This window comes from Falco biarmicus, chromosome 2 (assembly GCF_023638135.1).
Source record: "Falco biarmicus isolate bFalBia1 chromosome 2, bFalBia1.pri, whole genome shotgun sequence".
In the NCBI taxonomy this organism is placed as follows: domain Eukaryota; kingdom Metazoa; phylum Chordata; class Aves; order Falconiformes; family Falconidae; genus Falco; species Falco biarmicus.
In genome coordinates, this window is record NC_079289.1 from 20,266,562 (window position 1) to 20,285,554 (window position 18,993).

Below are 18,993 nucleotides of genomic sequence, written 5' to 3' on the forward strand. Positions count from 1 at the left end.
GCTGAAGAAATTACACCATATCCATATTTAAAGTGGTGTCTGCTTTTTTAGCTCCTTCCCCTTATTTCTGGCAGCACTTTCTGCTTTAAAAAAAAAGGTATTTCCCCCCCAGGTAATTCTGTTTAGGCAGTTTCATGCTGATCGTACAAAATACAACATTTTTTGATCATATACTAGATGTGACATTATTTTCTTAATGATAGAAGATGTCAGAGAATATTACTTATTGGTCACTTGTGGAGAGTAACAGTTTCTTACAATAAGTAACTTCTAACATTCAAGAGACAACATTATTGTTAAAATCAATAATGGAATAGTTTTTTATTTAAGTATGATTTAGTTAACCAGTCTGCACTGTTACCTATGCACCATACTTTTGCTAAGAAACATCCTGGCCATGATTGCGTGTAAACATAATTAAGGATGGGATGAAGGGCTTTCATTCCTTGCAGACAGAAAAAGCTGGCTAGAAACAAATCCTGATTTTTCATAGACTTGCTATGGCAAGAGAGCACTGAATACAACCAAGTTCAGCATCTTTCTACAATTACACTGGGGGAAATCTGCAAATTAGCACATCACAAAGAACAGTCACACACTCCTCCAGACTTTGCTGCTTAAGGGAACATAGAGTGCACCAGTGTGTTTTAAGCTGACGCCCACAGTATTCCCACCTACAAAAAAGGTCCCCTATGAACAGTACAGCCTAAACACTAGTAGGATTATGGAAATGCAAACATGCCTACTAAGAGAATTTTCTTGGGGTTTAAAAAAAGAAAAGATTAAATTACTTGTACCTGCTACTACTAAAGCCAAGAAGGAACTATCTTGCCACAGGCAATGTTTATGCCTGCAAGTAAATTACTTTACAAACTTGACAAGGGTAGAAACAAAAACTTGAGATTTCTGCTCAAGTGTGTGACTTCATAAAATTCACCACAAACTCTCCAAAATGAGCTTCCCTAAATATCATGGGGAATCCTGCCTTCCCTGAAGTCAAGAGGTAAAACCAAAACTGTTCCTGAACTCTGGTCTGTCTGTGGGCGGTTATCGGCTTATGAAAAACCAATTAAACATGTCAGTTGTTCTTCAGAAGGGTGTCTATAGACTCTGTGCTGCAGAGAGCCTGGAAGCCTAACAGAGACAAGAATAAGAAACCCAATCTCTGTCAATATACAAGGATAAGCAAAAGCCACCAGAAACTGCAATGGCACAGCTGGGTCTGGACCTTGCTGACAGCCACCATCAGGCAAGACACGCACAGAGAAGTGAGGAATAAAGGAAGCCCAGATGGCTTGCCAACATGTCCCAGCAGGCAGGGAAGCCAAGTAACAGTGAGGCATATGCAAAGGAGAAAGATCATGAGTGAACTTGAGAAGCATGTGCAGGGGAACATCATGTGATGGCGGTAATGTAGCTGAGAGGCATGGGCAAAAATAGAAGGAGAAAGAGGGGGAAAAAAGGGGGATAAAAACCCCAAACATAAGGACAATAATTTTTAACTAGTGCACATACTGCATTTAGACAGCTAAATACATTATTCAATCCATGTAAGCAATTGTTATAGCTGCAGTGTACCTCAACAGTCAAAAGTAATGACATTTTAACTTAATGTGCTCTTCTAAGATGCTCAAAACCCCCTTAAAAGAGATTTCTGTATCTTAAATAACAAAAAAACCCATAAGAAAATTATACCCCATCACAGTTCTGCTACATAGGTGAGTTATACAAAAGTATCAGATTCTTAGAATAAGATTTGAAGCTTCACTCTACCAAAGTCACGTCAAGCAATGTCCCCTGCAACTGCGTTACCCTGACTTCTGTGGTGTCAAGCCATAATGGGTTTTTCATCCCACTTTTACCAGTAACATGTTTCAAGTGTTTTAAGTAACATTTTTTCTACAGTATATCACAGCACACTCACTAACTGTCACTTGCCTTATTAAAATAGCTAATCAGAGAGACTAAATACAGCGAAGTCAGACAGAGAACTGGACATTAGCCACACTTTTGTTCTTGGCTATTCACCCTTACTTCTCTAGCAGCTGCAGATACCCAACAACACAAGGATGTCTGACCCCCTCATCAAGCAGATGCCACCAGCAAACCATTCAAGCTACATGAAGGTGCACAGCTCTGCAGCAATCAGCAACTGCTTCACAAGTGGATCAGACATTCCTGCCTCAGGCACCAAGCCAGAAGGCAGTTTAGACAACTGGTATAGACAGCAGCTTCTGCTGTCCAGATCTGCTGTTAAAAAAATGCCAGAGCCTTGAATAATATCTAAGTTACTACAGAAAACCTAGCTAGCATAATAAACAATTTCAACTATGTTCCAGTTACTTCCTTTGCACTTGCTTTTTAGAGTAATCATTTAAATCTACAGCAGTAACTCATCTTCCAATTTAAGAGATACTCAAGACTATTTTTGAAGATTGGTAAGAAAGACGCAATAGATGGCTTCTGACCAGACATGCAGTAGAGACAACATGCTGGAGATTTAAGACTTCCTGAACAAAAAGTTGGGTTTGTTTTTTTTTAAATCCTTTCCCAAAAGTAATTATTTGAATTATTTAAACCCCGGAGTGCCCAGTATTTTTCAGTATATATTTGGAACAAATGCGTGACTGCTGGAGGAATTACCTCCTACACATCTACGCCTACTGATCTACTCACAGTCTTGCTTTCATGCAGAGACTTAATGATAGGGGAAAAAAAACATTTTTTTTCTTCATATCAGATTTTGCTTTGTATTTTGGAACTGAAGTACTTTATTAAGTCTTTTACAAGTAAAACAGGAGATAAATTGTGGTTTGTCATAAGATCTATTATCAGTTTTGAAATGGTCTTTAAATATAAGATACTATATATATATACATTAATTGACTAGAGAGCCAAAGTAAATCATTACCATCAACATCAAAATGTTTCTGAGATAAGACTTCCTCTCAAAGATAAGTAACAAGAACTGCTGAGATTTTACTTCTCTGCTAACAATGTGATCTTCAAATATGGATTATTATAGGTTCTCCACTGAAATTACCATTCATATACGTGCACAATACTTTTCAGATACATGATCTGTGGTAACCAGACTGCAGAGGAACTGCTTCCACTGTTCATGTCTGCTCCTTAGCATCCAAATAGGTACCCAACACCTGCTGCTTAAAGAAGAGTGGGTAGGACTTGAAAGGCAAAAGGGAGGATGGCAGAATGGAGTCTTTGTTCGAGGAAGCAGGACCATAGAAGAGGAAGAAAAAAGAATAAAGGATGATGAAGGTATAGCCCTCAGGTAGCTGTGGCAGGGCACTGACAAACAGATGTCTGTAGTTGGTCTATGTACCTATGTGAGCTGTTCATCCACTATCAGCTCTGACTGTTGTCAGTCTCCTCACAGGATTCATTTAGGACTTTCTTTTGACCACTGTGCTCATTACTCAACAAGAAAATCCACAAATTCAACGAAACAGTATATTGACTCATGCCAACCTTCTGGAAGCATTAGGTGAACAGGATCAGCCCAGACTCCATCCACCCCATGGAGGATTGCTCCAACAGAACTTGGAGAAATGACTGAATTCTGCATGGGAAACTCTGCATATCCCAAGAGTTACAAGTTTAAACTTGTCATTGCTGGACCAAACTCACAGAGCCCCATATACAGTAATCACAAAAGCAGCACACAGAATTATCACAGACTTTACATACACTATAATCAAAATCTGGTTTTCTTTTAAAATCTTAATGCTTTCTTTATAATTTCTGCATCAAGAAATATGTTTCAAATTGGAATCAAGAAAATTCAGTGTAAACTTAAATAGTCTTTCAATTCTGTAAATTTAGATAATGAAAACCAGGATACAGTGTAACACAGCAGTGAAGGCAAAATGCTTTACACCTATTTGTTACTCTTTCCTCTATAACTGAAGTTAGGACATTGGTGGAAGCACACTGACATCAGGCAAGTCTGACAAACGCCCTGTAATGGATACTCAGTTCATGGTAGTCTGGCTGTGGACAGAGGATGAATGCTGACATGAGTTTACTGTTCAAACCCTTAAATTAAATGCTATTTATTTCCTAATCTCCACATTCACCATCTTAACATTTCAAAGCACAAGCAAGGTCTGACCCACTGTTCTGTTTAGCAAAGTAATTTCCCTAAAACACCTGGCTGGTGGCAATGGACAAATCCACACTGAGTCCCCTTGAAGTTAGTACGATCCTACAAAGCAACAAGCAGTCAACCCACACAGACCAGAGAAAGCTCAGTCGAGACAGAACAAACGCAACTCAGTATGGAAGAGAAGGACAAAGGTAAGAACACTGTAACTACGCAGTGCAGTTATGGAAATCTTCATTGTTCCAAATCTTTTGTAACCCATTTAACATTAACAAGTAAAACCAGCTTGCTTTGACTTCAGCACGAGTCACTGCAGTAGCACAGGACCCTAAAAATATGTTACTAAAGGATACAAGAACTCATAAAAGTGCCCTTACTACAACTGCACTCACACTAGCCTGAAGTCTTGCTCTCCTACTTCCTTCCTCTGATGGTCTCCTGGAGCTGGAGTGAACTTGGCCTCCACATCCTGTGGCAAGGAGAAGGAGAGCTGGTGGAAACGGAACCAAACTCTTCTCTCGGCTCCCGCCAACAACAGATGCTTCTCTCTTTCCCCTGCAAGGAGGCACAGGTTGGAACTAGATGATCTTTAAGGTTCCTTCCAACACAAACCATTCTGTAATTCTACGATGATAAACGGGTCCCAAGTTCAGGCCTGGAGGCTATCATCCTAGAAGGTAGGAAGGAGTCTCAGCCCAAACACACACCACTGCCTCCGCTGCAGAGTGGACTAGCCCCATGACAGGTCCTGGTTCTCCAGCAGGAGACAGGACACAAGCCCATTCACAGCCCCTGAAATCCTAATTGCACCTTGATCATAAGAGTCAAGTAGCTTAACTCTGTATTACCCATTTTTGTACATGTAAGGCAGTATTAGACACAGCTTAACAAAAAATGCCAGGATTGTGACTGTGAATTTCAAGACAAAGTTTTAACTAAAGAAAGAACTGTTGTGACCCCTCTTCTACTAGACAGCAGATCATAATAACGCTGGTAATGGCAACACTCATTTTCCAAATTTCCCAAGTTGAGATGTACATGATATATAACCTATTTATCAGGCTCACTGTACATCAAGTATGGTCAGCAACTGCCCTCATCCTGCAAGAGTCTTCTTGTCCACATGTGAAGAAGTGTCTTATAATATGTATTTTTTCCTGTTGTCCAATTCCAAACTACACTTACTGAAAGAACAGCTATAACCACCCATTGCTGCAAGGGTGGGATTATTTTTACTCACATGTAGCCTTCTACTGTAAGCATGTGCAGATGGGGTAGGGCACCACAGGGGTAACAGGACATCACATGGGTAACCCCCCTCCACCTCACACACACACCCCAACACAAAAACTAAAACTCACTCTGTGCAAGACAAACTGAAATAGTGATGCATTTTGGTTTCTGGGAGTTTTAGGCTTTGCCTCCTATCACAAAAGCATTCCCTCCCAACAAACTAATGAAGAAAGGCAGGCATGCAGGGCAGCCAGCTTCCCTGCCAAAATTCAAGTTTTAATACTTCCTCCTCTATCAATCTTGCTAAAATTTCAAAATCCTTTTGTGCCATCATAGTTATTTAGAATTAATTTATTAAAAGCAAGATAAGGGAGTTTTAAAAGTTTTTGGAGTTTTATCTAAACTTGATATGGAAAACTCCTTTGGCTTAGTGCACTTTCAAAATAGCAAAGCCTAAAATACCTACCTTCATTAATAGCTTTTAACTGTTAGGGCACCAACAGAAAGTTACAGGCAGACACAAGTAAAATACACACAAAATACAATACCTGATCATGTAAGCAAACAGAAATGTAGTTACAGAGACATGAAATCACGGTTTAGCCAAAAAAAAAAAAAAAAAAAAAAAAGAGCAACAGAATAGAGGCTAGAGGATGCAGCTCATCATCTAAGCCAGGCTGGAGGATAAGGAATCCAAGAGAAATTATGAAATTGAAAATGATTTTGTGATGTGAATAACTTCTTTCACTCAAAACCAGGGAAAAATTACACACTTCCACTGAACACACCTACAAAAAGCTCTTTTCCCTTATATTTTTGCCATTTCCCAGTAACAGGCAAAATGTATCTAGAATCATACACACTTTAGAAGGTAGGATGTAATTTACTTTTACCTTGTTTCACTACTTTATTCTGCTCTTGCAGATACAGCCTGAACCTTGTTACTGAAAAAATTACGTATCTCTGTTCATCCTCCAATATACAGAGGAGCAAACACACAATACATATTTTGAGAAATTCTCTTCTAAAAACCATTTTTTAATGAAGATTTATTTTTTTACTACACATACACAAGTTTTTTGGGTTTATTTAGAAAAAGCAATTTTTAAGACTCAAAGTTAAGTGCCTAAGTTCACTCCAAGAAACCTGCATAAATTAGCTAAGTCTCAAGTTCTGAAGAGTCACTGGGCTCCACATACTTACTGAAAAATGACTGTGAAGAAATGTGGTCATAATTACATATTTTATTCTCAGTTCTGTGAGAGGGAATGTTATTGTAATGTAAACAGGAGAATAGCCCCAGAAACAATATTATTTCTATTGATATTAGAATTTCATATTTATATATTCCCCACTAAACAATTAATTATTCTGAAGCTACCCAACATCTGTTCTTAATCCCACTTAAAACAGCTTCACAAAATAAAGGCTTTGCAGCTAAGCCTCATTAATTCTCTCAGGAAAAAGCACATTTGTTTTGGGGGTTGGGCTTTTGTTGTTGACAGGTAAGGAAAGCGCTATTCATGTTTTCTTCACCAGAGAGGAGTGTATGTTTTGTAAACCTGTTTGCACATTTCCTCAATAACAATGCAAGATGTAGCCATCTGGGAAACTACCAAAAAGGCATGGTTGAGAGAAAAGTCAAAGAGCAGCAACGTTATTAGCCAAGCAAATAGTAGTCGGAGAGTGAAGAGATTATAAAGCTACACTAAGTGTGAACATTTAAGACCTTCGTGAAAAAAAGTCCCAAACTACGATCAGTGCAGAAAACATGCAAAACTCTAATCACTGTGCATAAAATCAGTGAAGATGAAAGTAACGCTTTTCAGTCACTGCTTTACCACCTCACAAATTCAGCTTTAAGGCACCCAATATCAAACCAGCATCTGTAGCTGCAAGGGAGAACATACTTCCCCCCCAAGGCAGGGCTGCAGTCTTCTTGCAACAGAGATGAAAATCCAGTCTCCCATTTGGAGATCTTGAGTAACTGTATACACATATAAACATATAGGTGCTGTGGATCCTTATGAAATCTACCAGTGACAAATGTGTAAAACGTAGCTTTAAGATGAGGGGTGTAACGTAAAAGGAAACCGAGTTGTGAGGCGAAACCCACAGCAGGCTGGCAGGGTCCACCAGGACCAATGATGCCTGGGTAAAGTTGTGGCAAGACGAAAGAGGAACTGACTTAAGGGGCCACGTGATACCAAGACCACTGACACAAGCCCAAGATGTGGCAGATCAAGTTTGGAGAAGTTCATTCCAAAACCTTGAAGACCACCTATTTGCAGAGCCAGACAAAATCAGCAAAAAGAGAAGAACCCTTTGCTGCGTGCTCAAAGCAGATATGCATGTAGATGCTGGTCCTGAGAGGATGATGCTTAGCCCCCATCACCAATGTGGAAACCTTCCCCCTGTCCCCAGCCTGTCAGTCAGCCTGGTTTCAGCTGGGACAGAGTTAATTTTCTTCTTAGTAGCTGGTGCACGTGCACAGCTGTGGTTTGGGTTTGGTGTGAGAACAAAGTTGATAACATACTGATGGTTTTGGCTGTTCCTAGGTAATGTCTGTACCAAGTCAAAGACTTTCGCTTTCTCGGGCCCTGCTAGCCAGAGGGCTGGAGGGGCACAAGAAATTGGAAGCAGGGGGGACAGTCAGGACACAGCTGACCCAAGCTAGCCAAAGGGATATTCCATACCATATAACGTCATGCCAAGTACACACAAGCTGGGGGAAGGAGGAGGAAGCGGGGAACATTCGTAGTTACGGCGTTTGCCCTCCCAAGTAACCATGATGCATGATGGAGCCCTGCTTTCCTGGAGATGGCTGAACACCTGCCTGCTGGTGGAAAGTAGTGAATGAATGAATTGCTTTGCTTGGGTGTGTGGCTTTTGCCTTACCTATTAAACTGTTTTTATCCTGAACCCATGAATTTTCTCACTCTATTCTTCCAATTCTCTCCCCTATCCTGACATTGAGGAAGCGAGTGAGCAGCTGTGTGGTGCTTAGTTGCTGGCTGGGGTTAAAGCACGACACAGTGCATGGAAGTACGACTTCTCTTGTCCTGCAATGTGACAAAAAGGTAGCAGCTTTGCAGTACTTCATCAACAACTGCGTAAATGAGCTACTGAGGTTTGTGTCTGTAAAATTGGTTCTGCTTTTTGTTAGCTTTGATACTGTTTGCCTATCATCACTAATGCCACAATTAATAATAGTAGGAATATTGTAGTATAATAATAAATGATGGTGTAACTCAGTATCAATTGTCATCCAGTTGCGCCACTGATCTCGGTACAAACCCATGCGCAAGTCCCAGAGCCACAAATGCCCTGTGGCACAGGTCAGCGCACCAGCCTCTGGAGTACACTCAGCTACTGGATTTTCAGACTCTGTGTTAATGAAGCTACAACCTGTTTTTTGAATTCTACAAACTGCCTCTACCCTCCTCCACCTGTTGGAACAAAAACCTCTACGGCCAGGGTATTTACTTGTGATGTGGAAAAGCTGAATTCAACTTCCTCCCAAAGCAGCCTTAAGAACTGACTGAACATGGCTTAACCACCTCTCGATGTCTTAAAAGCTCTAACTTTACTCATTTCTGAAAAACTGGAAATATAAAATCAAGGAACATGCCACCCACTCCAATACAGCCTTACTGCCATACTACAGCAACCCTCCCAAAACACCAGCACTGCAAGCATTACAGTCCACTCTTGCCAGGAAAACAGAGTACACAGAGAGACAAATATCAGGTAACTTTTCTCCAGCTCTTCCCATTAACAGATTTCAAAACACATTCATGAAGGATGCTGGTATTATTCTTTTCCTCTGTTACAACAGGATCCTAGTCTAAGTTGATAGTAGTAGACAGGATCTGCCTCTCCAGAACGCCAAGGCTGTGGTTCTCAGAGGAGCAATGCAATGATGGAGACCTTCCTTCTCTCCTTCCAACCACACTAATTCCTCTCCACTCCCAGACACACATTATTATCTTGTGCTGGCTTTGGCAACTGGCAGGCCCTTCTGTGAACCAGTCCAGCTCACTAAACTACCAGATAATCAATCTAGCAAAAATACAAGTAATGGTTTTCCTCAGCCACTCACTATTAGGCTGGTTTAGGCTTCTGTGAAAACAGCTTACCTCTGTGCACACACAAGCCTGGGACTGCAGATGTTCTTCACTTTGGCCAAGCCTTTTGAAATCCCAGGGACCGCTGTCATAAACAGTAAAATTCAGTGGCAAAACACCCTTCTGCACTTTATTGATCTCACAACCACAAATTAATTATACAAAGCCTTCAAGAGACCTTGGCATAAGGAATATTTTCAACACTACTACAGCTGTGCCTCTACCATTTTGCACAGCTGCATGTAACAGCTGGACTGCAAGAAAATACTGAAATTCAAAATTTCAGCACAAACCATGATATATTTTTAGTCTCTCTTCATACGCACTGTTATAGTTCTGTAAATTCTGAATTTGGTAGGCACCACTCAACCAACTTATCTGACTTCTAGAGTTAACAAAAGCAAGAAACCCTCATTCACTTGCTCTTATATTAATCCAAATAACCTTAATTGTATTTTCCACTAAAAAAATAAGCAGTCTTGATCTGAAGACAAAGAGAATTATATCTGCTACTTCCTACGTGGTTTAACAGCATAATTCGACAAAATCTTTTAGGAGCATAGGCAAACTTTTTCATCTGAGTCAAGGTAGCAAAACTGTTTATAATGTATCACAGTGAAAATTACTTGAATTAAAAATCCCTTTTCTCCCTGCATCCACTTCCCAATCCAGTTCGCCATGCAGCCACTTAGGTGGGTGTACTACTACTGTATGTTTTGTCAGAGCCAAAGGCAGCACTGTATAGATGCCACTCATCACTAAGTCTCAGAAGCAGGGAAGTTTGGGGGTTCCTTTTGGGAGACAGGAGAGGGAAGAAGAGGGACTACTTAAAATATGTCCTCTGCCAGTTTCCTCCATTTCTTAAAATCCCTATTTGAACAACTACTCCCTATCCAACAGGATGTTTTAGACAGACTTCAAAGGGATGAAAAAGAACTGAAGATCTGTATCGTCTCCTACAGCTCACATCTGACACCCTCCCTTCTATGCCACATCTCCCAGCACATATGTGGTTTTATGCTGTTTATACATCCCACTATCCACCGAAAAAACAAAACATTGTAATAAATGTTACAGCATTCCCTCTGCCAGATCACTGGCCTAACACAGGCATCAGTTCCACTCTGTTTTGTTCTGGGGAAGCCAAGGAAAGCAGAAAACTGGATAGATACAAATAATACATTTTCCCCTTCTAAAATGGAAAAGGACATTATCATCAAAATCCAGAATTCCACCTCTACATCAAGGCAGGACACAGAAATGGAGATCCTGTGTATACCTAATCTAGACATACTTTTTAGTATCAAAACAGTGTCAGAAATTGATGAAAAGGAGTATTTTACTTAGCTGCTTGTGACAGCATCAGCTCAACAAGAGGATTTCTTCTACCCCTCCACATGGAAAGCTGTTAATTAACTAATGAACACAGATTAGCGTAACGATAAGACTCTTAGGAAGCATGTTGAAGAGAAGACAGCAGTAGGTAGTGCCTGAAGAAGAATTAACCAGATGGAGTTACAGACTAATGAAGCTCCCCAGTGGACAAATCTAGGAGCAGACACAGTATTTTCATTCACATAATACAGAAATTTGCCAATGCAACAATGACATGTCAAATGAGCGTGAATCATCTTGATTCAAAAAGATGAATACTCTCTCTGTGAAACAGTCGGGGTAAATAAACTCCAAGCATGAAGAATCCCACTCATCAGATGCTATGTTTGCTTTTCAGAGGTACCAGAATCTGTATCAATCCTCACATCCCTATTCTCAACTCCTCACCCTTAGTACTGTGTGCTTAGAGTATGGTCCATGCACATTTGTTCTCAGCTTCCAGGTAAAAGCTTCATTAGCATGCCGTACACTGCACATACTTACCTCCCAAGCTGTAACCTGAACCGTGTGCCTGTAAAATGCACCAACCATACCAGTTCTTAAGCAAAAGGAGGAAAAACTACACATACACATGATGGACTCTAAGTTACTTAGTACCACTCCAGAAAAAGATCTATATGGCTTGGGTATAATCCTCTGAAAACATCACCTTGCTGCTCTGAAGTAATAAAGGAAAGCACAATGTAAGTACTATTAGGAAAGGAATACAGAAGACTACCAGAAATTTAAAACCATATAAAATCCTCAAGTACCCACATCACAAAAGAATGCAGTTATGGTCAGTCCATCTCAAAAACAGCACCGTAAATCTAAAGAGCTACAGAGTACAGGGGTGATTAGACGTATAGGGAATCTCCCATACAAAAAACTGACAAGACCCTCAGTTTAGCCAACAGGTGATGGGAGGATGAAGTATGATAGAGAGCTATAAAGGTCACAAAGGATACCACGTAAGAAAAATCAGAACAATTATCAGGTATTTCTTGTAATTCAAGAATGAATGAAAAGATCAACCATCAGGCTTCTCTCAAATAACATAATGTTGGTTTTTTTCCCAAAACCACCTGTGAAACTCATTACTACCAGACAAGTATAATTTAAAAACTAAGAAAATGAAAAATATAAATGCATTCCAAAAACAACGGGACACATTAGTGGAAGAAAAGTTGATCAAAAATCATTAAACACAACGTTGCTACCTCAAGCTCTTGAAATTGCTAATTCAAATAAGGTAAAGTATATACTCGTGAAAGGATTATCCTTATTTTTCAGACCCTTTCTCTAAATTGGCAGCTAGAGGCCATCACTGGAAACAGATCTCAGCTAGGCAGAGGTTTGGTCTAATCCAGCCATAATATAGCACATATCCAGTTTGTTTTGCTGGGTGATGACATGGAGGACTACAACAAATCTCAGCACTGGAATGATTCACTTGTCTGATTTCTCCACCCCTACCGTTTGTCATGCTTCCCAGTCTGAAAAACTGCCCCGCAATGACGACAGGTTGCAATGAGAAATTGAGCTTCCTCATGGAAGGAGGGCTGTCATGGTCCTGAACTCCAAGAAAGGCAAGTTAAAAAAAGCCAACCATACAAACTGTCAGAGTAGATGATAGAAATAATTTGGCCTTGGATTTTAAGGATACTAATATGCTCCCTTATGCTCTTATTCTATAAGCTTATTTCAACATTTGAAAGAGAAGTTTGCTTGACCATTGCCAGACTGCCCAACTTTAGCCTGAAACTTCCCTCAGAAGGGCAGGATAAGTCACAAACAAAGCAGTACCCCAAAAAGATAGTCATGTGTGCACCCCCACTACCTCCAAAACAGACCACAGTGAAACGAGAACATTTACAAACTTTTAAAGAAGGAAGTGTTCCGCAGAAGCCTTTGCTCAAATTTTCTTGAACCTGGTAATGCTACACAGACCCATACCACACAGAATAGCTTAGGACGACAGGGACCTCTGGACTTCAGTTTGCTCAATCTCCTGCCCAGAACAGAACTTGATTTAAAGTTAGATCAGGTTGTTCAGGACGTTGTTCAGTCAAGTTTTAAGTATCTCCAAAGATGGGAGATCCCATAGTCTCTCCAGGTAGCCTGCTCCACTGCCTTCACCAAACCACACTCACTGTGGGGTTTTTTTTGCCTTCTCTCCAGATGCAATTTCCCTTTCTGAAACTTGTAAACTCTTATCTTTTCAATTTTTTCATTGTGCTGCTCTAAGAAAAGTCTAATATCAAGAAAGCCTGAGTTAGCAAGTAAATTGTACAGTGAAGGTATATGATACACTTGAGCCAACCTAACAGCTCACAGAGGCAGACCAGCCCTGTACACGTCCAACAATCTAATTTCAGCTCCCCCCCATGCCAGCTCTGCAACCTAAATGTCTGCACAGATAGTCAATTCATCTTGCTAACCTGACAGAAATCCATTCCCTTGTTTAATTCCTATGTCATCTCAGCAATATTAATATGTTCAGCACAGGGTCACAAAGGAGAAAGTGGTGCTGCAGGTAGGAACAGAGCACCCTTTTTCGGAGGCAGGTGGGGTGAACAAGCTATAACCTGTGAATTTACATTTAGGTGTTACAGAACATCATATGCTAAAAAAATTCAACCTGCTTTCATAAGCTCTCAGCAATAACTAAACAGTCTTACACATGCTTCCTACTTCATTCTGTCACCTATAGCATGACATTTACATTTCTCCCCTTAATAATACTACCTATATCTTTTCTCATCCATGAAGACAGTTATTAAAACAGTGCTTACTGACGGTAATTATATTTGGTATTAATTACCACCTGAGCTAAACGGAACATAATAGATAGGAATCATACACATTTGGTTATGGGAAGCCATGCCAGCTGGAACAGATGCTGGTGTATGGTCTTCACCAAGCCAAAGTCACAGAGGTCAAAAGGTATATATACCGGCCTGTGGCACTGAAAAACCACACAGCATTCTGCACTTTTAAGTTACAAAGCTCTATGGGGACCTTACTTAAAGTAAACAGCATTTAGCTTTGTTAGAAAGGAATTAAGCACCCAAAACCCACATACTTTTTCATATAGCAAATACTCTTACCCACACCAAAGCAAATCGTCACAGAATCAGCATTCAAAGTCCTATTTGGCAGCTAATGACAACTCAATTTCAACTTTTGTAACAACTCTTCGACTGACACCAGATTTCAATTGTTTTCCAAGCTAAGCCTTTTGAACATGGCCTACCTAGAACCTGTTGAAAGGCGCTATTGGTAACAAAGGAAAAGCATTATACACAGCTGTAGAGGAGCTCGGTGAAAGAACAGATTGAATCTTCCCAGTTTTCATACACTGCATGCCGTGGTTTGTTAAGTCCATACAGATCACCAGTTTATGAGTTCAGAACTAACATACCTCTTCTCTGACGTATAAAATTAGTTTTCTAAAGGTAAAACTCAGCTAACCCAGATCAATTGAAAAAAATTATGAAAATACTTATCAAAGATTTAGAGAACCCCTGGCCATCCATACTTACCCCCAAGGAATATTAATTAAACACATTCAGATTTTTTGTATTAGCATGTCTGAATTCTAGTCCATTATCCTCCCCAAGGCTCAATATTTCAATTTGAAATCAAGACAAGTAACACATAAACCACCACCACTTCCTGCTCCATCCTCAGACACTTTGTAACACCTTTGAAGCCTCCCTAGCCAACAGTATTCTGCAAGGATTGCTACTGTCTCAGCTGCCACAGACTGCCACAAGAAAACCTTGCTGAATCCCTCCACAGCTCCCTGCCTAGTTAAAACTTGCTGCCATCTATTGTCAGACCATTCACAGCTCTGCCCTTTTCCATCACTTCAGGTATGGCTCCACTGCAAGGCACCAGCCTCTACTCATGACCTCCATTACTAGCACCGGGTTCACCACCCTCCCCCAAATCCTCAGATTTTTACATAAATACCTTTCTAAGCAATCCCACCAGTTTGCTTGATCAGTTCACATCTCCTAGCTGCCACACACAGTTACTTCCTGCCCTCATGCCCAAGTAGATCTTATACCAGATTTTACCAAACAGTGTGGTCCTACGGTTAAAGTAAATTAAGGTCATTACTGTCCAGGGGCAGTCCTGAAACACAATTTCAGCCCTTGTTTTTCCACAGTTGCTAGTAAGAAAGAGAGCAGTAAGTAAGGAATGGAGTGCACAACCCTTTCAGTCTCTGAGGTCTCACCTCCACCTTTGAAAAGCTCCCAGCAACCTGCACTCCTCCTCTCCTCCATCACTCCAAAGACTTGATGATTTTTGAGAAGAAACACAAAGCAACAACGCTAAACAATTCTCGCAGCTCTTCTACAGCCAGCCCAGTTTAAAGCCTGAGTCCTTGGCCTCACAAACAGCTTTAGTAAATATCTCTTGTTTATTCAGCTTCCTCAGGAAAAGCCTTATTATTAACTAATTCTTGTCAGTTCGGTGCTGTCTATGAAACTTCCAAGAGCAGCTGCAGAAAAGAAAAATGAACAAAAAAAAGGTAATGACCACAACGAGTCAGCTTCCATACTGTCAGAGGCTGGAGGGAGACAGTAAGCTAGAAATTCAACGAGGACCCTAACAGCCATGTGCCTGCAGACCTGAGACATATTGTTACCATCAAGTTTAGCACCTGTTCTTCAACAGAAGCACAAACCTTACCATAAGAGGCTTGCATCTTTTCACATCATTTAACTTGTTATTTGCTTTAACTCCACATTAAGTTGCATCTCCCTCTCTATGATAGCAGGGCTACTACACTAGGGAAATTATGCCAAAGCAAGTAAGGTTAAGTTTTCTAGCACAGATACAAAACTTCGGAGATGCCACTTCACATGTTATCAGTTCGATACTGAAAACTACCTAACCACCAGCTTCCTTCCACATATGTGTTCTGTCTCAATACTACTTATTACATGTTTCCCCTAAGCAGTCAAACACTTCTGGTAAATATAGCTACTGTTATTTTTAAAACTGAGATACACAGACATTACGAGACCATCCAATAGTCTATACAGTTAGGTTTTGCAAAGGCATCCGTGAATCAAGTGTGGCTCAAAGCTTAAAATGCATCACTGTTCACATACTTTGACAAGTTTTTTTCTAAAAGCATTATGCTTACTGCTAAGCTATCTACCTTTGCTTTCCTGTTTGAAAACACAGTCAACGTTTTTCAGGCTTTGATTTCACAAGGAATAACACATTTTGATGAGGACACCTGCAAGCAAAGCTAGTCACCTGTTGCTCTGCGGCTAGGCCGCCGCCACAGGCAGACATTAAACCATCACCATTCAGGCTCTGGACATTGATCAATTATTGATACCAGGCAAACTCTGCTACCATTTGCTTGGTTCTTTTGAAATCCCTTTAATATCAACAGCTTACAAACTTTACTTCTGTTGGAATCACGTCTCAGTATGATAAGTTTTGCGGGAAGGGCTTTGGGCCAGACAATTTTAGAAGACCTGCAAGCAAGATGCATAAACGACGCGGGCCAACATACAGCTTTTTCATCCAAACGAACAGAAAACTTTTGCAAGGACCCATGACTGGGATGTTTCCACACCCGACGGCCGCTGCGTTTTTGATCTCTCCCGTAGGGACTTTCTTTTCCATGCAGTCAGGGAAAACAACGCACAAGGCACCGGCAGCGAATCGGCAACGGAGAGGCGAGGGCGAAGCACGGCTGATGGCCCCGCTACAGCGCGGCAGCACCGCGACCCGCCAGCGGCTCCGCGCTCCCCCGCGGGAAGGAAAACTCTGGAAGCGAGCGCCGCCCGGCCCGCTGCGCTTCCCCGCGCTGCCGGGGGGCCCCTCGCCCCGGGCACGACCCCCGCCAAACGCCGCGGAGGGGCCCCGGGGCCCGGCCCCCGCCGCCGGGAGGGAGAGCCGCTCGCTGGCAACTTCAGCGAGGGTTTCCGCGGCGGACAATGGCGGTGCGGGGGGCTGGGGGGCGTGAGGGGACGTTGGCGCCCCGCCGGGGCGGGAAGCTGGGGGCGCGGGCAGCCGGCAGCCCGCCCACGGCGGGGGAGAGCGGGCGGCACATGGAAGACCGGCGCGGCGTGCGCGGCGGGGGCCGACCCCGGCTGCGGGCTGACAGGGACGAGCCGGCGCGGCGGCGGCGCGGAGGGGGAGGCCGGCCAGGGAGCGGGAGGGGGCGGCAGAGGTGCCGCGCCCCGAGCCCCGCGCCTGAGGGGCGAGGGCGGCGGGAGGCTGCGCGGGCGGCGGGAGCGCAGGCGAGGAGGGGGACCCAGGGGAACGGCAGGCGCGGCGCGGCACGGCCCTCCCCCCCAGCTCCGCCGCCTCACCATCAGCACTTTGGCCGCGTTCTCCAGCTGGGCGATCACCTCGGGGGCCCCCCCCGCCGCCGCGGCCGCCGCCATCATGGTCTCTCTTCAATGACGCGCCATGCGCTGCATTCTGGGACGAGGCAGCCGCGCAGCCAATCCGGGGCGCGGCGCGGCGCGGCCCGGCCCCGGCGCGGAGGCGAAGCGGCGGCGTCTCCGCAGCGTGACCGCCGGCCGCCAGCCAGGGGGGCCGCCGGAGACAGCCCCCACCCGCCTCGCGCCTCCCGCCCGGCCCCTCCCGCCGACCAACCGCCCCGCCTCCGGGGCGGGCCCGGCGTGGCGCGCGGAGCCCCCGGGCGGGGCCGGCGCCGGTTCGAGGCCGCCGCACCTGCCGCGGCCGCCGCTGCCGGGCCTCGGGGCGGGGGCGGGGCCTGCCCGGGCGCTGTCCCACTCCGCCGCCTGCCCAGCGCGGGAACCCGGGCGGGAGCGGGGCGCCGGGCGGCGCTTGCAGCGTTTGGGGGGTGAGAGGGATGCGGGTTTGACGCGCAGCTCAGAAGGTTGCGGGGAGCGGGGGCGGGGGCCAGCGTCTTTGCGAACGGCGCTGCTTTACGGCAGACTGAAAAACAGCCAAGGTTTAAAACTCATCTAAACCGCTTTTTTTTTTTTTTTTTTTTTTTTTTAAGATTCCACGTAACTCCATCAGGAGCTCACTTCACGTTATGGATGCGAGTTACGAGACAGCATCGCCTTCAAAACATGTGCTGGGCAGAACATGGCTGTGCACCCGTAGGAGCAAAAGGGTTCACTGGCATTCCGATCTGGTTTAGGGGTTTGCCTTTTAAACAAACCTGGTGGTTTCCACTTTGGTTTGCACGCTGGAGGAGGCTTGCAGCTCTGATACCTTCAGGTGAAACTAAATTGCAAGATCTGCAGCTGCCAAGGAGTGTTCAGGGCACAGAACCAGGCTAGATCCCCTTCAGAGTCTGCCCCCCCCAGTGCAGGCTGCTTAGCATCGTCAGCGGTTTCAGATACCACTAGATCACTCTACTCTTAACTGCAGTCAGGTATTTCCAACCGTGGTTCAACCATCCTCCCAACTTTCAGAAGACCTTAGCTGAGCTCCAGCGCTGAACTTACACAAAGTTTGGAACCTAACGGCTAACTGGGCAAGCCGATGCCAGCCTTGAATGCTCACAGACTGTTCTCACAAAGGGCGTTTAAATCTGCAGTGTTTCCATGCAGTGATATGGTGTGATAGCCAAAGGCAGAAGAAAGTGTCAAGGAAATGAGATGACAGCAAGACAGACATCTTTCCTATTCAAAAGAAGAATGCAAGTGTTTTTCCCCAAAGAAATGACAGCTTTCAGTGCTGAACAGGGGGCATGGCAGTGCTCGCTACCAGCCGATATCAGAAGTAGCAATAGCACCATGTAGAGGATCGATCTTTGTGGTTTACGTAGGAGGTAAATGCTGGAACATTGAATGTATTTCAGGGTAACATTCAGCTTCACAGTTGAGGAACGTGGGGAGATCAGCAGGGCTGCCCTGAAAGGAGAGATAAACCTTCTCTCACAAACAGCTGCTTACCTGGTGTGCAAAGAACCACTCTCACACACAGAGCTGAGATATCGTTTATTGTGTCTGCGCAGAGATGGGTGCTAGGTGGTAAATCTACAAAGCTAGCACACCTCTGAACACATAATAAAACATTTCATACACTTTGAATAATTGTTTACAATTAAATTCAGTCACACTTAATTCTCATGAGTTCTTACAAGTCTAGTCTCCATTTAAAGGTGCAACATTT

At 43.5% G+C, this 18,993-nt stretch overlaps 1 protein-coding gene across 1 annotated transcript in view; it reads right to left on the minus strand.

Moving 5' to 3' along the window:
- The window catches only part of XPO4 (exportin 4), an 83,492-nt gene extending 66,053 nt beyond the window's left edge, over positions 1 to 17,439 (minus strand). The window contains exon 1 of the mRNA XM_056328045.1: positions 17,208 to 17,439. Coding sequence (XP_056184020.1) covers positions 17,208 to 17,285 — 78 coding nt within the window. The 5' untranslated portion in view covers positions 17,286 to 17,439. The remainder of the gene's footprint in view (positions 1 to 17,207) is intronic.
- Between the last annotated feature and the right edge of the window lie 1,554 nt (positions 17,440 to 18,993).